The following is a 26,624-nucleotide window of genomic DNA, read 5'->3' as shown; positions in this document are numbered from 1 at the left end:
TCGTCGCCGTTCCTCTCTCACTGCCTCCGCCTGCTTCCATGGCAGGGTCTCGTCCCCTGCCATTACCTCCTCCCAGGTCCAGGATGTCCTCCACTCCTGGGCACACTGCTTGGTCACTTGGTGGTGGGATCTTCTGTTACACTCGTCGTAAAGATTGGACCAAGGTGCAGCGTGGTAGGCTTAGGCAATTTTTTAATTAATCAAATTAACTCTACAAAGAGAGAGAGCAGTCACAGTAGATTAAACTGTCACTTGTATGAGAAAACCAGTGCTTACCAGGGCAAAGAGAGCCATTGATCGAGATTGCTAGGGTGAACCAAATAAAACATATTAAGTGATAAACAAAATATCTTCAGAAATGACATTGTCAAAAGGGGTTTAAGTTCACATTAAAAGAAGGTTATAATCAAAAGGGATAACAAGGCAACTAGATAGAAAAGACTACCATATAAGCCTATCAAGAATTGTCAGAGATCTCTAGATAAAAAATAAACAAATAAATTAAAGTGAGGTCAAATTTGATTCAATCAAGCATTTTAAGCATCTTTTTCAGATTTGTCCTAATTTCTACCAATCTTCTCAATTGTTTAAAATGTTAAACACAGTATATTAATTATTTGAACATTTAGATAAGTAAGTAAATAGGTATTGATAAAAACTAAAACTGGACAAAAACTAAAGAAATAGGCTGCAACATCAACCCTGCAGCTACTTCAAGTTTTGGAGTAACAATGCACCTGTGTGGACATTTGTTAGAACTGCACCTAGATGTTGCGAAGTACTATGCACGTTTTACATTCTCAAGCTTTCTCAATGTCCACACAAACCCCTTAGTCAAAAACAGGTCCATACACACACGTACATACACCCTGGTGGTGTCTGTCCTGACTCCATTGTGTTCCAGTCATTATTGGTAGCCCCATGGCCCCTTTCAAAAGGCTCTTAACACCAGTAGATATCTTTTTATTTAAATGTAACCTTTATTTAACTAGGTCAGTTAAGAACAAATTCTTATTTACAATGACGGCCTACACCGGCCCAACCCGAACAATGCTGGGCCAATTGTGCGTTGCCCTATGGGACTCCCAATCACGGCCGGTTGTGATACAGCCAGGAATCGAACCAGGGTGTCTGTAGTGATGCCCTGAGAGAGAGAGATTTTGTAAGCACAGCCTTGCCATTGAGAAAGGTAGATACAGGAAAACCTGGCTCCCTGTAGAAGGCTGTGCAACCACAGCAGAACCTGAGACAGAGCTGCACTTCCTGACCAAATTTTTCAAATATATAAAACAATTAGAGAGTGTAATTTCCCCAAATTTGAAACCCTTTTTTATTCAAGTTTTCAAAGACCTCTCTGATGAAAAAAGGCTACCCGTCCTGTTGGGGGAGGACACAGAGAGCTGTGGGTTGGCAGCGCACTACATTGCTGCCTGCCATAAAATGAGGGACAGTGTCTGACAGACCAACCAACCTGCACATGTCCTCTATGCCATTGTTATTGTCCATTGCATGGTTATTTTTACCCTTGATTATTGTTGTTACTGATTGTTCCATTGGCAATATGGATTATTATTATTTTAATTATGTTAATGTTGTAAATGTATCAAAGTACAGTATGCTTTGGCAATATGTACATTGTTACGTCATGCCAATAAAGCAAATTAAATATAATTTAAATTGAGAGAGAGGGGGGAGAAAAACACAGGAACAACAACCGTAATACCAGAGTGGATGGAGCCCATTCACTCACACATGTGTCCCCAAAGAGAAATAAAGGGGGTGAAGAGAGAGAGACAGAGAGGCAGAAAAAATGAGGGGGTATCTGAATGTAAAGGCTTGAGAAAAGGGAGGGGTGGGAGAAGAGGAGAGCAAGAGTCCTTAACTTTCCGACTTGGTGAATTGAAAGAGTGTGAGAGAGGATGAAGAGAGAGGGATATAGAGAAATAGATAGGAAAGGTGAGCAGGGAGGTAGACAGAGATGGGGAGGAAGGCAGACACAGAGGGAGAGAGAGTAAATGTGCTGAATGACTATAAATAACAACTTTGTTTTAAGTGAAGAGTAGAGAGAAAGAGAGAGGAGACAGAGCGAGCATGAAAGCGCTCCTCTGTTTATGTATGTACTGTATATCAGGGTTGTGGTCAATTCTGAATTGAGTTGTGAATTGATCTTTAATTCCAATTGAATTTTGGAATTTGAATTGGCCACACCCCACAGGAAGCATAACTTGAATTGAATTTGAATTAAAGTAGAATTTAATTTAATTAAATTGAAATGGCTTGTTTATTCTACACATCAATATACAAACATTTATGTTGACATCATGCATGGTTACCAATGCCATGCAGCATCTGGTTGAAACATTTTAAACAATTAAGGCATTCTTCTACGGGACAGATCAAAGTTTATTGGGGGAGGGGTGGTCCAAAATAGGGGATGGTTGTCAAACTTAAATCTTTTGCTTTGGGGAGGGTTGTGTGTTTTCTTAATGGGTACAGGGGAGGGTAGCGCATTTTTTTCACTGGTTTACATCTGCTCGTATTTTCTCTATAAACAATGCTTGACTTACTTTGATATTACCCTAATAAAGTTTAGAAATGTTTGTGAAGGTTTGGTATGGTGTGGCTATTATTAAGCTTCAGCTACTGCAGGCCTATGATATGAAGGCAGTGCACCCCGGTGCTCCAACTGACTCCAACAGTTGAACTTGAGATGAGGAAGTCTGTTTCAGGCCTTCCAGAGTTACTCCTATTATCAAACAACATAATGTTAATCTTTATACGAAATATTTGAATTACGAAATACCATCCTTCTGTACGTCTATATCTGTATAGCAGAGGCAGTAGCCATCTGATATAAAGAAATACATGTCAGTGTCGTAGCATGCCACCTGTATATCTCTATAACTCTGGGGATAGGCCTAAGCTTCTCTTCCTTTATATAGCCATTATATATGCAGTACCAAAAGCTACTCATTCAAGGGTTTTTCTTTATTTTTACTATTTTCTACATTGTAGAATAATAATGAAGACATCAAAACTATGAAATAACACATATGGAATCATGTAGTAACCAAAAAAAGTGTTCTCTCAACCAGCTTCATGAGGTAGTCAATTAACAGGTGTCCCTTGCTAAAAGTGAATGTGGAATTTCTTTCCTTCTTAATGCGTTTAAGCCAATCAGTTGTGTTGTGACATGGTCGGGTTGGTATACAGAAGATGGTCTTTTACCAAATCAGGCTAAGTCCATATAATGGCAAGAACAGCTCAAATAAGCAAAGAGAACCATCATTACTTTAAGACATGAAGGTCAGTCAATATGGAACATTTCTAAATTTCAACAGGAAAGGAAGACCCAGAGTTACCTCTGCTGCAGAGAACAAGTTCATTAGAGTTACCAGCCTCAGAAATCGGCAATTAAGTGCACCTCAGATTGCAGCCCAAATAAATGCTTCTCAGAGTTCAAGTAACAGATACATTTCAACAACTGTTCAGAGGAGACTGAGTGAATCAAGCCTTCATGGTCGAATTGATGCAAAGAAACCACTACTAAAGGACACCAATAAGAAGAAGAGACTTGCTTAAGCCAAGAAATATGAGCAATTGACATTAGACCGGTGGAAATCTGTCCTTTGGTCTGACGCAGAGTAGCTGAACGGATGATCTCCGCCTGTGTGGTTTCCACTGTGAAGCATGGAGGTGGGAGTGTGCTGGTGTGGGGGTGCTTTGCTGGTGACAATGTCTGTGATTTATTTAGAATTCAAGGCATACTTAACCAGCATTGGCTACCACAGCATTCTGCAGCAATACGCCATCCCATCTGATTTGCGCTTAGTGGGACTATCATTTTTTTCAACAGGACAATGAACCAAAACACACCTCCAGGCTGTGTAAGGGCCATTTGACCAATAAAGAGAGTGATCGAGTGCTGAATCAGATGACCTGGCCTCCACAATCACCTGACCACAACCCAATTGTGATGGTTTGGGATGAGTTGGACCGCAGAGTAAAGGAAAAGCAGCCAATAAGTGCTCAGCATATGTGGGAACTCCTTCAAGACTGTTGGAAAAACATTCCAGGTGACTACCTAATGAAGATGGTTGAGAGAATGCCAAGTGTGCAAAGCTGTCATCAAGGCCAGGGGTGGCTACTTTTAAGAATCTCAATTATAAAATATACTTTGTTCTGTTTAATCGTTTTTTTTTTGGTTACGACATGATTCCATATGTGTTATTTCATCGTTTTGATATCTTCACTATTATTAGAAAATAATCAAAATAAAGAAAAACCCTTGAATGAGTAGGTGTTCTAAAACTTTTGACCGGTTGTGTGTGTGTGTGTGTGTGTGTGCGCGCACGCACATACACACACACACACACACACACACACACACACACACACACACACACACACACACACACAGTACTGACTGTGCAAAAGTTTTAGGCAGGTGTGAAAAAATGCTGTAAAGTAAGAAAGCTTTCAAAAATAGACATGTTAATAGATTTTTTATCAATTAACTAAATGCAAAGTGAGTGAACAGAAGAAACATTTAAATCAAATCCATATTTGGTGTGACCAACTTTTGCCTTCAAAACAGTATCAATTCTTCTAGGTACACTTGCACAAATTCAGGGATTTTGTAGGCATATAGTCAGGTGTATGATTAAACAATTGCACCAAACAGGTCCTAATGATTATCAATGAAATATGTAGGTTGAAACACAATCATTAACTGAAACAGAAACAACAGTGTAGGAGGAATAAAACTGGGCGAGGAACAGCCAAACTCCGTTAACAAGGTGAGGTTGCTAAAGACAGTTTACTGTCAAAAGTCATACACCATGGCAAGACTGAGCACAGCAACAAGACACAAGGTAGTTATACTGTATCAGAAAGGTCTCTCCCAGGCAGAAATGTCAAGGCAGACAGGGGTTTCCAGATGTGCTGTCTAAGCTCTTTTGAAGAAGCACAAACAAACGGGCAACGTTGAGGACCGTAGACACAGTGGTCGACCAAGGAAACTTACTGCAGCAGATGAAAGACACATCATGCTTACTTCCCTTTGCAATCGGAAGATGTCCAGCAGTGCCATCAGCTCAGAATTAGCAGAAAACAGTGGGACACTGGTACACCCATCTACTGTCCGGAGAAGTCTAGTCAGAAGTGGCCTTCATCGAAGACTTGCGGCCAAAAAGCCATGCCTCCGACGTGGACACAAGGCCAAGCGACTCAACTATGCACGAAAACACAGGAACTGGGGAGTAGAAAAATATCAGCAGGTGCTCTGGAGTGATGAGTCAAAATTTGAAATATTTTGCTGTAGCAGAAGGGAGTTTGTTTGCCGAAGGGCTGGAGAGTGGTACACGAATGAGTGTATGCAGGCAACAGTGAAGCATGGTGGAGGTTCCTTGCAAGTTGGGGCTGCATTTCTGCAAATGGAGTTGGGGATTTGGTCAGAATTAATGGTCTCCTCAATGCTGAGAAGTACAGGAAGATACTTACCCATCATGCAATACCATCAGGGAGGCATCTGATTGGCCCCAAATTTATTCTGCAGCATGACAACGACCCCAAACATACAGCGAAAGTCATTAATAACTATCTTCAGCGTAAAGAAGAACAAGGAGTCCTGGAAGTGATGGTATGGCCCCCACAGAGCCCTGATCTCAACATCATCGAGTCTGTCTGGGATTACATGAAGAGAGAGAAGCACCTGAGGCTGCCTAAATCCACAGAAGAACTGTGGTTAGTTCTCCAAGATGTTTGGGCCAACCTACCTGCGAGTTCCTTCAAAGCGTTTGTGCAAGTGTACCTAGAAGAATTGACGCTGTTTTGAAGGCGTAGATTAGATTTTTCTTCTGTTCACTCACTTTGCATTTTGCTCATTGATAAATATAAACTATTAACATTCTTACTTTACAGCATTTTTTCACACCTGCCTAAAACTTTTGCACAGTACTGTATATAATTTGTTTTATTTCTTTATTTTGATATTAATATCATTCAGTGGACACCTAAGCCTATCGGCCTACGCATGCAACGCCCTAATACATTTAGTGCTCAAATCTCTGACAGCTGAACCGTGTGGACGACAATTATTGTTTTAAGAAAGTAGCCAAACCCCTGACTGTACATTTGTTTATCCCATGTGTAACTCTTTGTTGTTATTTTTGTCGCACTGCTTTGCTTTATCTTGGCCAGCTCGCAGTTGTAAATGAGAACTTGTTCTCAACTGGCCTACCTGATTAAATAAAAGTGAAATAAAAAATAAAAATAGGCTATAAAGTTTAGCATATTCTACACATCAAAACACAAGGAATAGTGTTTATGTCATTTGTTATAGGCTGTTTTAAAGGACACATAAAATGTGGCTAATTTGGCCAATATCCCTCGTTTATTGATGGCGCTGGCTGCGCCATGTTGGATCTGAATGCATATGGATGTCCGTGAAATTTCTCAAATGTCCGGTAAATTAAAATCGTCACTGTCATGTTGTCCAGCGCCAAATTTTACTAAAGGAAACTCTGAAATTGTATATTGTTTTTAATTAAGATTTTAGATTATTATTTAGATTATTTTGTGTGTCAAATCGGAGGGCCTGTTGTCCGGACCTCTGGCAGTCTCTATAGGGGTGACACAGGGTTCAATTCTCGGGCCGACTCTCTTCTCTGTATACATCAATGATGTCGCTCTCGCTGATGGTGATTCTTTGATCCACCTCTATGCAGACGACACCATTATCTATACCTCTGGCCATTCTTTGGACACTGTGTTAACTAACCTCCAGATGAGCTTCAATGCAATACAACTCTCCTTCCGTGGTCTCTAACTGCTTTTAAACTAAATGCATGCTCTTCAACCGATCGCTGCCCGCACCTGCCCGCCCATCCAGCATCACTACTCTGGACGGTTTTGAGTTAGAATATGTGGACAACTACAAATACCTAGGTGTCTGGTTAGACTGTAAACTCTCCTTCCAGACTCACATTAAACATGTCCAATCCAAAATTAAAACTAGAATCGGCTTCCTATTTCGCAACAAAGTGTAAGGATCTATATGTAGCTGGTGCAGAGGAGTCAGGCGCAGGACAGCAGAGATGAGTAAATTTACTCAGAGTCATCAAAATACAAGAGAATTACCAAGCCCACAATACGGAAAACAATACAACAAACAATCACTCAAACAAACAAACATGGGGAACAGAGGGTTAAATAATAAACAGGTAATTGGGTGAGTGAAACCAGGTGTGTAAGACTAAGACAAAACAAATGGAAAATGAAAAGTGGATCGGCGGTGGCTAGAAGGCCGGTGACGTCGACCGCCGAACGCCGCCCAAACAAGGAGAGGGACCAACTTCGGCGGAAGTCATGACGCAAAGCATCCTTCACTCATGCTGCCAAACATACCCTCGTAAAACTGACCATCCTACCGATCCTCGACTTCGGCGATGTCATTTACAAAATAGCCTCCAACACTCTACTCAGCAAATTGGATACAGTCTATCACAGTGCCATCCGTTTTGTCACCAAAGCCCCATATACTACCCACCACTGCGACCTGTATGCTCTCGTTGGCTGGCCCTCGCTTCATACTCGTCGCCAAACCCACTGGCTCCAGGTCATCTACAAGTCTCTGCTAGGTAAAGCCCCGCCTTATCTCAGCTCACTGGTCACCATAGCAGCACCCACGCGTAGCACTCGCTCCTGCAGCTATATCTCACTGGTCACCCCCAATGCCAATTGGCCGCCTCTCCTTCCAGTTCTCTGCTGCCAATGACTGGAACGAACTGCAAAAATCAGTTCGTGAAAAAGTTGATGTTGAGATGTGTCTGTTACTTGAACTCTGTGACTATCCTTTGCAGCAGAGGTAACTCTGGGTCTTCCTTTCCTGTGGCGGTCCTTATGAGAGTCAGTTTCATCATAGTGCTTGATGGTTTTTGCGACTGCACTTGACAAAACTTTAAAGTAATGATGGACTGTAGTTTCTCTTTGGTTATTTAGCTGTTCTTGCCATAATATGGACTTGGTCTTTTACCAAATAGGGCTATCTTCTGTATACCATCCCTACCTTGTCACAACACAACTGATTGGCTCAAACGCATTAAGGAAAGAAATTCCACAAATTCACTTTTAACAAGGAACACCTGTTAATTTAAATCCATTCCAAGTGAGTAGTTCATGGTTGAGAGAGTTCATGGTTGAGAGAATGCCAAGAGTCTGTGAAGCTGGGCAAAGGGTGGCTACTTTGAAGAATCTCAAATATAGAAAATATTTTGATTTGTTTAACACTTTTTGGGGTAATACATGATTCCATATGTGTTATTTCATAGTTTTAATGTCTTCACTATTATTCTACAATGTAGAAAATAGTTTAAAAAAATTAAAAAACCTGGAATGAGTAGGTGTGTCCAAACTTTGACTGGTACTATTTTTTATATAATTTTAAATATGGCATCAAAAATGTTGGGAATATGATTTCCCCCAAGCTGATCATTGTCTGCAGCCGGCTCTGATTGTAGTGTAATGAAACAGGCAGGGAGACTGAGCTCGTCCGTGGTGGTCGGTGAACCCTCAACCTTGTGGCCTGTAGCCTTGCGTTGCATCGACTGTGCCACAAAAGCGTGCTGAAGTGGCAAAGTCGATATACACATTTAAAAACACAGGGTCGCTACAGTTATTGTTATTTGTGGTCGTAAACATTATCTGAGTTAATTCTATGAGGGGGGGAGGTTGTTTGATATATTTTACAGTACCAGGGGAGGGTCATGTGAAAATATTGTTAACACTTTGAGATGGACCAGCCCCACCCCCCACTGAATTTCGATCTGTCCCTAAAACTATTTTAAATAATTACAGTGGTCTCTAAATATCCTAAGGACATGTGGGTTGTCTATAATTCCCTCAATGTTTTAAATATCAGAAACAAATACATTTATTTTGACAATGAAAAATACTGTTTGATATCTGAAATATAATCAAACAAATACTTGAAATGGTATTTGTATTCTTCGCATTAATAAATTATACTTCCTTCAATTCAAATTCTGCTTCCTGTGGGGTGTGGCCAACTCTCTCTCTCTCTCTCTGATGTTGGTGTCAGATTGCAGTCTTTCAGTCTTTGGGAGAACTGAGCCAGAACCCACCCTGTGTCTCTTCTCGCTCTCCCCCTCTCTTTAACTCACTCCCTCGCACTTCCCCCTTCTCCCCTTTTTCTGGTAGGTTGGAGGTGGTGGCAGATTGCAGTCTTTGGGAGAGCTGAGACAGAGCTCCATCTTCTCTTCTCTGCCTCTTCGGCTCCCATCAACAGATGGCTGCTTTTAATGGTGAAGCACTCAACCTGAAAATCCAACCTCTCCATCTCCCTGTGTCTGTCAGTCTGTCTCTCTTTCTCCCCCTCCTCTCAGTCTCTCTCTCCCCCTTTGCTCGCTTTCTTTCTTATTTCCTAGAATGGACAGTCCTCAGGTGTGCCTAGTGTGTGTGTGTGTGTGTGTGTGTGTGTGTGTGTGTGTGTGTGTGTGTGTGTGTGTGCGTGTGTGTGTGCCCTGGTGTCCTCATTGACACTCCAAGGGTCAGCTGAGATGGTAATAAACTTTTGAAGGCACTAGCCAATTAGGGGGAGCCACTTACCATCCAGATAGACTGACACATACACACACTTGCAAGAGTGTGCATGTGCAAATACGAACACACACTTCACTCAGCACCCCGGTTCTCTTCCTTAATTAGCAGAGCCATAGTTATGAGGTGATCTCACAATGCTGCCCATCAGGGAGGCGGGGCCCACTGTTGTAGACCTCAGCCAATCCTCCCAGGGGAATTGCACGAGAGGTCTTCACAGGTCCAAAAAGATGGACCTGGGGCTTTCCTACCGGGTTCCGATATGCATAAAAACTGTTTTTATTATATCGAGTCCCCTTCCAAATGGACCCGAGGACAACTAGACCAGTTCCGTACAGACCTGGGCGGATACAGACCTGATCCGAGTGAGGGAAGCAGAAGAAAATATATGTTTTAAGCTACTTTATTAACCGAAGCTGATAAAGGGAGAGGTGCCACTCTAGACAGTGGGGGAGGGGCCGTACTGTGATCTGTGATCAAGTGACACAGGGAGCAGCAATGTTGCCATGTTTGCGGTTTTCGAGCTGAATTGGGCCACTTTGAAAACGATGTCGCAGGTGAAAATGTATAAGTTGCACCGCGGCCGCCATGGTATTTCTCTTCAAAAATATATATTTCACTGTGACCTGCTGCTGACTGTCAGGCAGGCTGTTGCTGAGTGAGGAGGAGTGTGTGTGTGTGTGTGTGTGTGTGTGTGTGTGTGTGTGTGTGTGTGTGTGTGTGTGTGTGTGTGTGTGTTGAGAGAGCACAATAGTTATTGGCTGAGTCACGTGAGCAAGAGGAGACAGAGCAGCACGCATGTTGTGGCAACTTTTTACCAGTTGTAGGTAGGCAATTTAGATTGTGAAGACACCTATTTCCAAACCTTTTTCCATAAAACATATTAATACGCTAGAACTGATGCACATCAATAAATAATGCGGACAATGCACTGGAAAACGACTTTGGGCGCACTAGAGCATATTACATAAATACGCTCGGAGGTGGTTTAAACTGCATTCTAATGTTGAACTGCTTGAAGTAAACGGTATCAAGCGAAGTGCTTTATGCGTGCTCAGTTCTTGGGTCTCGAGTAGACATTTGAAATAAAAGTTATGAAACTGACATTAGGCTAAATGTGGAGAGTAATACATTTGCATCTGTTGGCCATCAAGTAGTTTATTAATTGATATGCCATTGCAGGCTACCATTTGATACAATAAATATGTTGAAATGACGATATCACTGGAGTCATTGCAAATCAATTTGTGCCACTTGTATAGCCTACCTGGAGCTGGCAAAACAGTTTAATAAATAACCTATAACTTCAGTTTATAGTTGTTGTAGCCTTGTGTTATTATGAACACATTAGATTGACGGTAACAGTAGTCAGATTAGGCAGGTAAAACGAATTCTAAAAAATAAACACTGGCTGTTGTTGACAAGCATATTCAGTTCATATACATATTATTAATATTTAATTCAGTGATTAAAATTATGACCACATCCTCAGTAGCCTATTCCAGCGGGCTATTGGGAAACACAAGCACTTCTTATTGCGAAATCGCCTCGCTATTCATGTTGAATAAATTAGTCTGTTAATTTGAACTAAGCAAGCTGCTAAATAGTTCTGTTTACATCTAGCCTACATCTTGTCTAGGCTACTGTAGACTATCTGAAATGAGATGTTGATCTATCAGGGGCTATAGGCTACCTGCCTTTATCCAAGAAAACTATGGCAAATTTTATTAAAATCATAAACCCAGATTTTTGACAGTAGTCTATGTCTATTGAAAAGACAAGTCAATCTCGCAAATGGGCAATTTATCACGGTTTGTAGTCTTAACATCTGGCACATAACAGCACAATTACCAGAAAATGGCCTAACATTAGTTTTTTTATGTTCATCCAATTGTTTCTTGCTCAGAGTTTGAGCTCCTCTGTCCAACTTTCATCACTCAAACTCTCTTGTCAGATGTATCTATAGTTATGCACATGTACAAAGGGGATTTATTTACAATTATAAACTGGGTGGGTCGAGCCCTGAATGCTGATTGGCTGAAAACCATGGAATATCAGACCATATACCACGGATATGACAAAAACATGACTTTTTACTGTTCTAATTACGTTGGTAATCAGCTTATAATAGCAATAAGGCCCCCTGGGGGTTTGTGGTATATGGCCAATATACCACGGCTAACAGCTGTATTCAGGCACTCTGCGTTGCGTCGTGAAGAGAACATCCCTTAGCCGTTGTATATTGGCCATATACCATACCCCCTTGTGCCTTATTGCTTAATCATAGGAGTCAAGCGAGTTAAATCGACATCCATTGATGGAACATGATCTGGCGAATTTAATAAGGGCAAATTATCTTTTCTCTTGCCACTTATTCAAATTCCTTTATTAGCTTGCAATAATTATTATTTTGAGGAAACCCGAATTTAGCTTCTAATGTCGTTACAAGTTACTATGATAGTCCTTCTTAATTGGCTCGATAACATTATGGATATGGCAACTCCTCTCTTTTGGTCATTGTAGCCTATCCTTCTCTTTTACCTTTTAATTCCATAATTTTAATTTCACCTTCCATTGATTAGATATATCCTCACTTTTGCCACACACGGACGCTCAATGACTGTAGCCTATTGTCGATTTGATAACTTAACAACAACAACAAGCTACATTCGCCACTCGTGAAAAGTAGGAGAAATCTCTCTCTCTTTACTGCAGCAGTCGTGTTTGGATCCGTAGGGACTTTCCAGACAAGTCAGGTATAATTACACATACCCGAGACCTGTGACAATCATATCAGATCCGACCCAGACCTGTGACATTATTTACAATTCTGGTTTCCAGACCCACTCGGGTATTCAGGTACAGGTGGATCCGTGAAGACCTCTACCTTGCACTGACAGCGGAGTGCCATTATCCACCAAAGTATAGTACATGGATCATTTCAGAAGTCTGTTGGTTTTCTATCTGTTCAGAAGCAATGTAGGCAATGCAAAGTCAAAAGGTCAACTTGTTACTTTGCAGTCCATGCTGCATGAACTGAAGAACAAACTGGAATTAGATTTTTTCCACTGAAAAGTAGGCTTAAATTGAGTATCCCTAGGCATTTTCTAGCCAGATAAGACCAGTCTTGCTATTCCACTGATTTGACATGAATGTCATTGGGTTTAAAAATGGAGCTGGGCTGCCCTCTGCTGGAGTGAAGGAAGCCAAACATGAAATACATTCAATATCATCAAAATGTACCTGAAATAATGTATTCCAATCAAATTGACAAGGCAGAATGACTTGAACACACACATACTTCTCATATAAAAAAATGTTCTGTCCGCATACTGACAGACAGAAGTTACCCGTGCCTCTGCTCCTTAGCTCATCATCTTCCTCTCTACCCCTTTCTTTCTCTCCAGCTCCTCTATCAGCCACCGCTAGGGGGTGCTGCTATCCTTTATTTGCCTTGTGTTCTTATGACAGTTTCTATTACAGCCTAACCCTTTAAGTATTAGTCACTTTGCTGTTTTTCATTACATCTCCACACAAAACATACATATCCCATACAAATATATCCTAGTAAAATCTAGGGTCCTATACAATTCTTTATAGTGTGACCTAAGCTTGCCTGCTCTCCCAGACCTCCACTGCCACCTAACATCATACCAACTGGGTAGGGTATTTCATACACTCAGTATGACTGGGTAGTGTAGTTCTTACCCTCAGTGTGACTGGGTAGTGTAGTTTTTACCCTCAGTATGACTGGGTAGTGTAGTTCTTACCCTCAGTATGACTGGGTAGTGTAGTTCTTACCCGCTGTGCTTCATGTTGGGGGGTTTGTCCATGCGGATAGCTAGTTGGATCTTTAGCTCTGCGTCCTGACTGTTCTTGGACACCACCATCTTGTGGAGCTCAGCCTGCTTGGGTCCGTTGGTGGTGGGGTTCAGGATCACCTGGGAATGGGAGAGAGGGAAAGGAAAGGATGGGGGTGACAAAGGGCAGGTGCACAGGAGCGATAAAAGAATTTTACAGAAGGTGAAGTAATGATGGCTTCTGGCTTCTCCACCACCAAAATATACAAACAGTCTCTCTCATCAGACAGTTAGTCAGTGACAGACAGACGTACACATCCTCATACTTTGTGACTGATGGGAACAGACAGGTGAAGGACATCACAAAACCATGGCTGTCTGGGGAAGACACAAACAAGACAGAATTTCTTTTCATATCACAACCCCCTCTATGGTTGCTCCATATTGTTATGGTAAAGGTTAGGTAGTTCAGACTAGTTTTTCTCAAACCTTTCCTCGGGGACCCCCAGAAGTTTCACAATTTAGTTTTAGCCCTGAACTAGTTCACCTAGTCAAGGACTTGATGATTAGTTGCCTTAGGGGTGCTAGTGGTGGAATAGTTCAAATACATGGAACAGTTGGGGATCTCCGAGGAGAGGTTTGAGAACCACTGGTTTAGACCGCTCACTACCACTACCACTACCAGACACCATCCCCCAGGGGGCAGCAGCAACATATTTGCCCATTGAAGAAGTAGTCAGAATGTAACTTTTTGGACCTGAATGCCAAAACATTTAGGAGATCGGGGTGTGCTCACAGTTGACCCATTTTGCGTACTCCACCCTACCATAAGACATCCATGTCGTCATCAATGGAAAGGATAAACGGTTGAGTTTTACATAATTTAAAGGCTTACAAACAGGGTTGTGAAACTATTTTATAGTTTCTTGAGATTGGTTTCGAACAGAAAAATTTTGGACTTCAACCTTTCATGTCAATTACCAAAAAATGTGATGGCGGGCATAACACAAACACCTCAGATGATGTAAAATAGGTTCTAAGCCTCAACAAATGCACAAATACTGTATTTATAGATCATTTACGATAAAGGATAAACAATGACAATAAAAAATATATATATTCAAGAAATGATAAAGTAGTTTGAGAACACTGTTTGTAAGCTTTTGAATGATATCAAACTCTACCGTTTACCTTTTCCACTGATAGATAAGTCTCATACTAGGGTGGGGTATGCAAAATGGGTCAACTTTAAGCATCTCTGTCTCCTAAATGTTTTGGCATTTGAATCCAAAAAGTAACTTTCTGACCACTTCTACCATGTATGGAATGTTTTGTTCAAATCAAAAGGTCAGGTAGAGACTAAATCTGTGGAAATGAAATCCTCATCTGTATATAGACTCCATAGACATACTCACCATGCTTCAATTACTTTTAGAGACAAAGAGTGCTTTGAGTTGTTAGACACAAGTGTGTGTTTGTGCGTTTGTGTGTGTGAGAGAGAGAGAAATAGACAGAGAGAAAGAGGGGGGGAGGGGGATAGAGAAGGAGGCAGAAACAGAGATTAGAGAGGGTGAGGAAAACGAGAGAGAAGGAGAAAAACTAGATTAATGGAGGGGGACAGACTTTTTAGAGCAATTACTTTTGACCAAAGAGAGAAGAAAATGGAGAATGAAAGAGGAAAAATGAAAGACAATAAGTTGGCAGAATGTGTGTGTATGCACGCTGTCACTTGTTTGTATTCCGCATGTGTGTGTGTACACAGTATGTATGTTGCATGTGTGTGGCACACCCACTCTAACACTGACTGGGAGAGAGAGCTTAGTGGTGCTCATTGTTTTGTTAGTGTCGCAGTGTTATCAGTGTCTGAAAGGGAGTCTCCATCTGTTTCTTAGAGAGAAGAAGAGGAAGAGATGGTGATGGGGAGAAGAGAGAGGGGGCTCTTCCGGTAGAATAACAGCTCCAGCTCTTGCACATTCTATACATTGCATGTCTCAAATATTTCAATGGCATCCATGTCATGGGAAAAACTAGCCTAGGTACATTACTGTTTGGGCTACATTGTTTCATTGCCAAGCCAATGAATGATTGGGTCATTCTAATTGCTAGTATCTGATATAAATACTAACTGATATCAAGTGGCTGATATTGATAGTGAATTATATCAATCTTAATAGGTTGATGTACAGTATGTGCTGGTGTCTTACCCTCCCCAGCTCCTTGTCTTCAAGGGCCAGTACCCCCGTGCTCTCTGTAAACAGCTTCACTTTGACCATGGGTAACGGGTGCGTCGTAGTGAAGTCCCCCTGAGTGCCCCACCTGAAAGACAAAGTTTCCAACCCTCAGGATTAAACATCAAATCAAAGTGTATTTGTCACATGCACAGGATACAACAGGTGTAAACAGTACAGCGAAATGCTTACTTGCAAGCTCTTCCTCAACAATGCAGTGTTCAATATCAAAGTTAAGACATAGAGAATCCAGAATAGGATCCTTTTCACTTCATTCATCACCTAATTTACTTAACAAAAGGCACATCTAAATAGGTGGTCCAGGTATCCTCATGACATGGCACAAGTAGGGGGAGGTGGGCCATTTCTCTTTTGTTCTCTATTGCTCCTCTATTGTCACCGCATGCAAGGAGGGAGGCCGATGACATCAGAGGGCACCATCAGATCAACTCCTTGAATGGTCTACTCCTTGAAGTTTGCAGTAGTGTAAAAAAAACAAATTTTTCTCAAAACATATTTTTTACCCTTAATTGTGTTTACATTACTGTATTTAAACGTGAGTTATTGTTTATCTACAGGAAAAGTTAAAATAGATGGAGTGTGTCTTTAAATGAAACAATAACAAAGCGCCCCCCACCCCCGCCTCTGTTTCGGTAAAAGCTGAGGGATGGGACTGGAGAAATGTAACCACTCTCAAATTCATAGACAGAGCAATGGATGCAAGGACTGACCATCCATGCTATACAAATGATAGTTTTAACCATGTTTGGAGGTTATACAGTGTTTGTTCACATTTACATTATTTACAAACATTGGAGTAAAACAAGCTTATACTCTGAGTTCTGATATGACAGTTAAACTAAGCTCATGAGGCATTTATAAGTTATATTCTTCAAGAATCAAATGAGTATATATCATACATTTATAATTCAAAAAATAGACGTAGCAACTAAGGATTCTAGCTTTCAAAGAGCACAGAATCAATATTAGGTCAGAAAAAATAAAATGAAAAATACGAGAAATAAAACAAACAAGAAGGTCAGTACCAGTTTAGGGCTGTTATAGTGCCCATATTACCGTCAGTGGTCAGGCGTTTCCCTGTACTTAGCTCCATCCCATTTCTTTTAATCCTGAAACACTCCCCAGTACTTGCCAATGTCAAGCATACCCATACCATGATGCAGCCACCACATTACTAGAAAATAAGGAGGCAGTTACTTAGTGATGTGTTGGACTTACCCCAAACATAAGGCTTTGTATTTAGGTAAAAAAGTGCATTCCTTTGGTGTGTTTTTGTTGTTGTTGCAGTATTACTTTAGTGCCTTGTTACATACAAGATGCATGTTTTGGAATATTGTTATTCTGTATATTTGTATTCCTCTTTTAACTTTGTCATTTAGGTCATTATTCTGGAGTCAATAAAATGTTGTTGATCAACCCATAGTTTTCTCCCATCACAGCCATTGAATTCTGTAGCTGTTTAAAAAGAAAATCACCAATGGCCTCATGGTGACATCCCTGAGCAGTTGAATTCCTGTTCTGCAGCTCAGTTCAGAAGGACAACTGTATCTTTGATGTGTCTGGGTGGTTTAATACATAATCCACAGCACAATTGTTAACTTGACCATGCTTAAAGATATATTCAATGTCGGACTTATTTATTGTTACCCATTTACCAATCACTGCCCTTATTCACAAGGCTTTCAAAGAGCTCCATGGTCTTTGTAGTTGAATCTGTGCTTGAAATTCAATACTTGACTGAGGGACCTTACATATGTTGTATGTATGGGGTACAGAGGAAGGGTTAGTCATTCAAAAATCATGTAAACCCCTAATATTTCACACAGAGTGAGTCCATGTCACTTATGTGATTTTTTAAGTAAAATCTTACTCCTGAACTAATTTAGGCTTGCCTAAACAAAGGAGCTGAATACTTATCCAACAATTAAATATTAGTTATGAATTTGTTATTTATCTTTAAAAAATTATAATAATATTCTTCCACTTTGACACAAGTATATTGTGTAGATTGTTTAAAAGATAAATCATTTTAATCCCACTTTGTAACACAATAAAATGTGAAGAAATCCAAAGGGTCTGAATACTTTTGCAAAGCACTGTAGATGGATATAACTGGTTTTAGTATAGACATTCCTATTGAGGGCTTTGTAGTATATTCATTTAATGTTTGTTATTGCCTTGGATTGAATTAGATGAAAATACATGTCCTAAGTTTGAAGACTTAACAATGTTTTAAAATAGTTTTTTAGGGGTGGGGTTGCAATTTGCAACACTTCTGTATAATCACTCATATACAATTTATATATCTCTATGCCAATAACACATTGTGGGTAGAGGTCTTCTGGGGGCCAAAAAGTTGGACCCGTTCCGAAATGGACCCAGGGCTTAAGAGGTCTTCTTGGGGCCAAAAAGTTGGACCCGTTCCGAAATGGACCCAGGGCTTAAGAGGTCTTCTCGGGGCCAAAAAGTTGGACCCGTTCCGAAATGGACCCAGGGCTCAGCCTACCCCCAAAAATTACAGTAAAAATAATTGAGACCCAGTCTGAAAGGACAACCAGACCTGGCCCCGTATAGACCTGGACCCAGGTCTGATCCGAGTTGAGTGAGGGAAGCAGCAGAAAAGCAATTTTTTAAGCTAGCTACATTATTAACTGAAGCTGTTAATGTATGAGCCGAGGGAGAGAGGAACGGATGAGCTCTAGCATTAGGCGGGGAAGGGGCCGTGCTGTGTGTGTGAGTGGCGCTAGGTGCAAGAAGCGGGCAGGAGAGAGAGAGAGAGACAGCAGCAACCAAGCCGACTCAAACTAGTTACTAACGTCTAGCTGCCAAAGCTAGGTTATTTATCATCCAATCTGATGACATAGTAACTGTTTTGACTGCATCAAACTGAGAAGATAAGCTAGATTTTTAAATTTGATTTGAGTTAAGCTAGCAGGGTAAGCTAATTTACGGCTACATAGGCTGCTCTTTACCCCATCCTACACAATTACAACAACAACTCAATTTACAGTATTAAGTAAATCAAATCAAATTGTATTTGTCACAGGAGCAGCCTTCCTGTTGCTGTTGGCTCTTGGTCGTTGTAGCCTATCCTTCTCATTAAAGTCTTGTTATTTTAATTCCATCTTCCATTGTTCTCCTAATTTGCACACATGGAACCAGAGGCTAGTGACGCTTTGATGACTTGTAATTGGCTAACAACAACAAGCAACACGCACCACTCTCGTGAAATGTAATTAGATACTTCTCTCTCTTTTTCTCTACTGCAGCAGTCACGTTCAGGTCTGTATAGGTCCTTACCGGCAAATCAGTTATAATTACACATCCTCGAGACAAATCAGATCTGACCCGGATCCGAGGGTCAACTACAGAATTTCAGTTTTGGGTGGACCCGTGAAGACCTCTAGGTCTGTACTCTCCTGGAAGCTTCTGATTTGAGTTTAAGGTGGAGGATGAGCATGGTGGGTGGTTCAGTTATCCCACTAGGCACAAACTGATTGTTGGAAACAATGTTTATTCATTGTCATTTCAACAAAATAAATGTATGTGATTATGTTGAATCAGTGTGGAAAACTGATAGGATTTGCAAAAAGTCATCAACGTAAAGGGATTTCGGGAATGTCTGTATTTTCTTCCCCTAAATCCACCTTTACCCTAAAACCAATGAGATGGTTAAACAGTTTGTTGGTTTTACAATCAAATTGAATTAAAACTAGCATTGAACTGATGTCTGTGCCCAGTGGGATAACACCTGCACGACAGGTCACAAGTGTGTGCTAGTGTGTATTTATTATTTCCCAGTTGCCAAGACAACGTGTGGATTGCATTCAAAACTGTCTGTTCCTTTAAAATAAATATTAACCAATTCACAGAGGAGGGTAAAGGAAAAGATCAGTTCAAACAAGAAGTGTCTATTTTTTGCCTCGTGTTATTTTTATCACCGTACACAAAGAAAATGGACACTGGAGATAACCCTTAGCAGACTTTACCCAACACTGATCTGTCTTTGTTTGCCTCTCTTAGGAAAGTCAACAGTTAAGGATGTCATGTGAGGTAGGGAAGTTAACTATGTGTGGTGCATTTTCCAAAGGTGTTTTCTGTCTTAGATACATTATCTGACAAGGTATAGAATAGCAAGAAATACCTACCTGGCTGAAGCAAAACATTTACTTAATTTCTTCCTTGACAAGAGAGTGAGTGTGTGGGAAGGAAGGTCTTTCCCATCCCTGCTGAAGGACAAGTATTGTCTGTCTATGCATAAAATACTTAGAAATGCACTGATTCATTCAGTCAAGTAACAACTCCCTATAATCCAACTAAGAAGCAAGACGATGACAATCAATGGTCTTGCAGTCAGCCTACACAAAGGCGTATAATGACTTCAAATTGAATGGAGCCTCCAATTGTAAGGAAAAAGAACAGAAAATGTCACTTTTTATTATTTTTTTATTTCACCTTTATTTAACCAGGTAGGCCAGTTGAGAACAAGTTCTCATTTACAACTGTGACCTGCCAAGATAAAGCAAAGTAGTGCAACACAAACAACACAGAGTTACACATGGGATAAACAAACGTACAGTCAACAACACAATATAAAAATCTATATACAGTGTGTGCAAATGTAGTAAGATTAGGGAGGTAAGGCAAATAGGCCATAGTGGTAAATAATTACAATTTAACAATTAACACTGGAGTGATAGATGTGCAGAAGATGAATGTGCAAGTAGAGATACTGGGGTGCAAAGGAGCAAAAAAATAAATAACAATAGGGGGATGAGGTAGTTGGGTGGGCTATTTACAGATGGGCTGCGTAAGTTAGTGAGGGAGATATAAGTCTCCAGCTTCAGTGATTTTTGCAATTCGTTTCAGTCATTGGCAGCAGAGAACTGGAAGGAAAGGCAGCCATATGAGGAGTTGGCTTTGGGGATGACCAGTGAAATATACCTGCTGGAGCGCGTGCTACGGGTGGGTGCTGCTACGGTGACCAGTGAGCTGAGATAAGGGGATAAACCTAGCAAAGACCTATTTATAGATGACCTGGAGCCAGTGGGTTTGACAATGAATATGAAGTGAGGGCCAGCCAACGAGAGCATACAGTGGTGGGTAGTATATGGGGCTTTGGTGACAAAACGGATGGCACTGTGATAGACTACATCCAATTTGCTGAGTAGGGTGTTGGAGGCTATTTTGTAAATGACATTCCGAAGTCAAGGATCGGTAGGATAGTCAGTTTGTTTGGCAGCATGTGTGAAGAATGCTTTGCTGCGAAATAGGAAGCTGATTCTAGATTTCATTTTGGATTGGAGATGCTTAATTGGAGTCTGGAAGGAGAGTTTACAGTCTAACCAGACACCTAGGTATTTGTAGATGTCCACATATTCTAAGTCAGAACCGTCCAGAGTAGTGATGCTAGTTGGGCAGGCGGATGCGGGCAGCGATTGGTTGAAGAGCATGCATTTAGTTTTACTTGCATTTAAGAGCAGTTGGAGGCCACGGAAGGAGTGTTGTATGGCATTGAAGCTCGTCTGGAGGTTTGTTAACTCAGTGTCCAAAGAAGGGCCAGAAGTATACAGAGAATCACCAGCAGCAAGAGCGTCCGTCATTACAGTCATTAAGACTGTAATGATTGTGTAATAGATGGATGCATAATAATAATACCTTTATTTGTATAGCGCTTTTCAATACAAGTAAAGTAGTGCTTCACATCAAATAAATAAAATAGTAGTAACAAAGAAACAGACAGGAGGAAGGAGAATCAAGGGTAGAGTACCTTATGATAAGCTGTAGACCACACTATCTACCAAAAGAATTCTCATCTATATTAGTCGTAGCCGTCTATTTACCACAACAGACTGATGCTGGCACGAAGACCGCACTCAACCAACTCTATAAGGCCAAAAGCAAACAAGAAAATGATCATCCAGAAGCAGCGCTCCTAGTGGCTGGGGACTTTAATACAGGCAAATTGAAATCAGTTCTACCCAATTTTTACCAGCATGTCACATGTGCAACCAGAGAAAAAAAAAACTCAAGACCACCTTTACTCCACACACAGAGATGCATACAAAGTCCTCCCCCGCCCTCCATTTGGAAAATCTGACCATAATTCCATTCTCCTGATTCCTGCTTACAAGAAAAAACTAAAGCAGGAAGTACCTGTGACTCGCTCAATACGGAAGTGGTCAGATGACAAGGATGCTACGCTACAGGACTGTTTTGCTAGCACAGACTGTAATATGTTCTGGGATTCATCCAATGGCATCGGCTTCATCAATAAGTGTATCAACGTAGTCATCCCCACAGTGAACGTATGTACATATCCCAACCAGAAGCCATGGATTACAGGCAACATCCGCATTGAGCTAAAGGCTAGAGCTGCCGCTTTCAAGGAGTGGGACACTAATCCAGACGCTTATAAGAAATCCCGCTAGGCCCTCAGACGAACCATCAAACAAGCAAAGCGTCAATACAGGATTAAGATTGAATCCTACTACACCGGCTCTGATGCTCATCGGATGTGGCAGGGCTGGAAAACTATTACGGACTACAAAGGGAAACTCAGATGTAAGCTCCCCAGTGACGCGAGCCTACCAGACGAACTAAATGCCTTTTATGCTCGCTTTGAGGCAAGCAACACTGAAGCATGCATGAGAGCACCAGCTGTTCTGGATGACTGTGTGATAAAGCACTCGGTAGCAGATGTGAGCAAGACCTTTAAACAGGTCAACATTCACAAAGCCGCGGGGCCAGACGGATTACCAGGACGTGTACTCAAAGGATGCACGGACCAACTGGCAAGTGTTTTCACTGACATTTTCAACCTCTCCCTGACCGAGTCTGTAATACCTAAACTCAGCAAAAAAAGAAACGTCCTCTCACTGTCAACTGCATTTATGTGTAAATATTTGTATGAAAGTAACAATATTCAACAACTGAGACATAAACTGAACAAGTTCCACAGACATGTGACTAATAGACATTGAATAATGTGTCCCTGAACAAAAGGGGGGGGTCAAAATCAAAAGTAACAGTCAGTATCTGGTGTGGCCACCAGCTTCATGAAGTACTGCAGTGCATCTCCTCCTCATGGACAGAACCAGATTTGCCAGTTCTTGCTGTGAGATGTTAACCCACTTTTCCACCAAGACACCTGCAAGTTCCCGGACATTTCTGGGGGGAATGGCCCTAACCCTCACCCTCCGATCCAACAGGTCCCAGGCTCTTCGCTGGCAATGGCAGAACACTGACATTCCTGTCTTGCAGGAAATCACGCACAGAACGAGCAGTATGGCTGGTGGCATTGTCATGCTGGAGGGTCATGTCAGGATGAGCCTGCAGGAAGGGTACCACATGAGGGAGAAGGATGTCTTCCCTGTAACGCACAGCGTTGAGATTGCCTGCAATGACAACAAGCTCAGTCCGATGATGCTGTGATACACCACCCCAGACCATGACGGACTCTCCACCTCCAAATCGATCCCGCTCCAGAGTACAGGCCTCGGTGTAACGCGCAAACGCTCATTCCTTCGACTATAAAAGTGAATCCGACCATCACCCCTGGTGAGACAAAACCGTGACTCGTCAGTGAAGAGCACTTTTTGCCAGTCCTGTCTGGTCCAGCAACGATGGGTTTGTGCCCATAGGTGACGTTGTTGCTGGTGATGTCTGGTGAGGACCTGCCTTACAACAGGCCTACAATCCCTCAGTCCAGCCTCTCTCAGCCTATTGCGGACAGTCTGAGCACTGATGGAAGGATTGTGCGTTCCTGGTGTAACTCGGGCAGTTGTTGTTGCCATCCTGTACCTGTCCCGCAGGTGTGATGTTCGGATGTACCGATCCTGTGCAGGTGTTGTTACATGTGGTCTGCCTCTGCAAGGACAATCACCTGTCCATCCTGTCTCCCTGTAGCGCCGTCTTAGGCGTCTCACAATACGGACATTGCAATTTATTGCTCTGGCCACATCTGCAGTCCTCATGCCTCCTTGCAGCATGCCTAAGGCACGTTCACGCAGATGAGCAGGGACCCTGGGCATCTTTCTTTTGGTGTTTTTCAGGGTCAGTAGAAAGGCCTCTTTAGTGTCCTAAGTTTTCATAACTGACCATAATTGCCTACCATCTGTAAGCTGTTAGTGTCTTAACAACCTTTCCACAGGTGCATGTTCATTAATTGTTTATTGTTCATTGAACAAGCATGGGAAACAGTATTTAAACCCTTTACAATGAAGATGTGAAGTTATTTGGATTTTTTAAAATTATTTTTGAAAGACAGGGTCCTGAAAACGGGATGTTTCTTTTTTTGTTGAGTTTACATGTTTCAAGCAGACCACCATAGTCCCTCAATTGCACTCCACACTGCCCTTTCCCACCTGGACAAAAGGAACATATATGTGAGAATGATGTTCATTGACTACAGCTCAGCGTTCTACACTATAATGCCCACGAAGCTCATCACAAAGGTAAGGACCCTGGGACTAAACACCTCCCTCTGCAACTGAATCCTGGACTTCCTGACAGGCCACCAGCCAGTGGTAAGGGTAGGCAACAACGTCTGCCACGCTGATCCGCAACACTGGGGCCCCTCAGGGGTGTGTACTTAGTCCACTCTTGTACTCCCTGTTCACCCACAACTGTGTGGCCAAACACGATTCCAACACCATCATTAAGTAAGCTGACGACACAACAGTGGTAGGTCTGATCACCGACAACAATGAGACAGTCTATAGGGAGGAGATTAGAGAACTGGCATTGTGATACCAGGACAACCTCTCCCTCAATGTGAGCAAGAAAAAGAAGCTGATCGTGGACTCAGGAAAAGGCGGGCCGAACAGGCCCCCATTAACATCGACGGGGCTGTAGTGGAGCGGGTCGAGAGTTTCAAGTTCCTTGGTGTCCACATCACCGACGAACTATCATGGTCCAAACACACCAAGACAGTTGTGAAGAGGGCACGACAAAACATTTTCCCCCTCAGGAGACTGAATAGATTTGGTATGGGTCCCCAGATCCTCAAAACGTACAGCTGCACCATCGAGAGCATCCTAACCGGCTGCATCACCGCCTGGTATGGCAACTGCTCAGCATCTGACCGTAAGGTGCTACAGAGAGTAGTGCGTACAACCCAGTATATCACTGGGGCCAAGCTTCCTGCCATCCAAGACCAATATAATAGGCGGTGTCAGAGGAAAGCCCATAAAATTGTCAGAGACTCCAGTCACCCAAGTCATAGACTGTTTTCTCTGCCTTCGCACAGCAAGCGGTACCGGAGCGGCAAGTCTAGGACCAAAGGGCTCCTTAACAGCAAATATTTAAATATTTTCTTAACTCTTCTTGAACTGCCCTGTTGGTTAAGGGCTTGTAAGTAAGCATTTCACGGTAAGGTCTACACTTGTATTCGGTTGTATTCGGCACATGTGACAAACAAAGTTTAATCTGATTTGAAACAAGATAGGTAATTAAAATCATACATTGAAATCATACATTAAAAGCACTGGCTGTCCATGAGATTATGAGAAAATACAAACAATGGAGTTATGATGTGGTAGGACAGTTGTAGTAAGGCCAAGGGGCAGTTATAAGTTATGCTTTTCAAGAATCAAAGGGTATGTGGTTGATTGAAGTTACCATTAAATTAAACAGCAGGAAATATTCCAGATAGTGGCATAAAGGCCATGTTCTTCTGGTTTCAGGACTAATGAAGAGTATGGTATATTGTAGTGGCATGAAATGGAGGGCACTCACAGTCAGAGCTCTGGGAAATTCTCCACATCTGAGAGTCTGAAAGGGTAGTCTTATTACCGCATTACCAGACTCCTGCCGCCGCCGCCAGTCTAATAACCATGCCAAAATCAATGGCCAGAGGCACGGCAACAAGCAAGGACACACTGTTATTGTACCTAATCATCAGACATTTTAATTTAGCTGGAGGCTGTGAGACAATAGCCACTTCATGATGTGATAGGAGGGATAATGCAGTGCACAGTCACACAACAGAGGCTATTAAGTGAATCTCACTGCTATGTGGATGGATGATATGAACATTTGGTGGCCAGAAGTCTCAAGAGCCAAAAAATATTTTCAATTTAAGCTTTGGAGGACAAGATGATAAATCTTCAGCTAAATGAGGTGGAATGAAAAATAATTAAAATAGTGTTCCCCCAGACAACATGTTTAAAGGGCACAGCAGCCGGACTTCACTTAATACCATGCTTTGAGGCCTAACTAACTTAAACATCAGCTATCTGAGCAGCTAACCGATCGCTGCAGCTGTACATAGCCCACCCAATCTACCTACCTCATCCCCATATTGTTTTTATTTACTTTTCTGCTAATTTGCACAGCAGTATTTCTACTTGCACAAACTGCCTCTGGATTCAAAGTCAGCACAAAAACTGTTCGTCGGGAGCTTCATGAAATGGGTTTCCATGGCCGAGCAGCCATACACAAGCCTAAGATCACCATGTGCAATGCCAGGTGTCGGCTGGAGTGGTGAAAAGCATGCCCCCATTGGACTCTGGAGCAGTGGAAATGCATTCTCTGTGCTTCCAACTTTGTGGCAACAGTTTGGGGAAGGCCCTTTCCTGTTTCAGCATGACAATGCCACCGTGCACAAAGTGAGGTCCATACAGAAATGGTTTATTGAGATCGGAAGAACTTGACTGGCCTGCACAGAGCCCTGACCTCAACCCCATCGAACACCTTTGGGATGAATTGGAACGCAGACTGCGAGCCAGGCCTAATCACAACATCAATGCCCTACCTCACTAATGCTGTTGTGGCTGAATGGAAGCAAGTCCCCACAGCAATGTTCCAACATCTAGTGAAAAGCCTTCCCATAAGAATAGAGGCTGAAATAGATGCAAATGGGGGACCAACTCCATATTAATACCCATGATTTTGGAATGAGATGTTCGACGAGCAGGTGTCCACGTACTTTTGGTAAAAAAATGTGCTAGCCTCT

The 26,624-nt window shown here is 41.9% G+C and overlaps 1 protein-coding gene across 3 annotated transcripts in view; it reads right to left on the bottom strand.

The window, feature by feature from the left end:
• LOC106561024 (calcium-dependent secretion activator 2) overlaps window positions 1–26,624 on the bottom strand; it is a 221,481-nt gene that overhangs the window by 96,194 nt on the left and 98,663 nt on the right. For all 3 annotated transcript variants that reach the window (XM_045688110.1, XM_014124578.2, XM_045688109.1), the window contains 2 exons: window positions 15,623–15,734; window positions 13,420–13,559 (listed from right to left, as the gene is read on the bottom strand). In XM_045688110.1, coding sequence (XP_045544066.1) covers window positions 13,420–13,559; window positions 15,623–15,734 — 252 coding nt within the window. The remainder of the gene's footprint in view (window positions 1–13,419; window positions 13,560–15,622; window positions 15,735–26,624) is intronic.

The sequence above is a fragment of the Salmo salar genome, chromosome ssa10 (genome assembly GCF_905237065.1).
Source record: "Salmo salar chromosome ssa10, Ssal_v3.1, whole genome shotgun sequence".
Lineage (NCBI taxonomy): Eukaryota > Metazoa > Chordata > Actinopteri > Salmoniformes > Salmonidae > Salmo > Salmo salar.
This window is presented reverse-complemented; position numbering and strand designations above follow the sequence as displayed.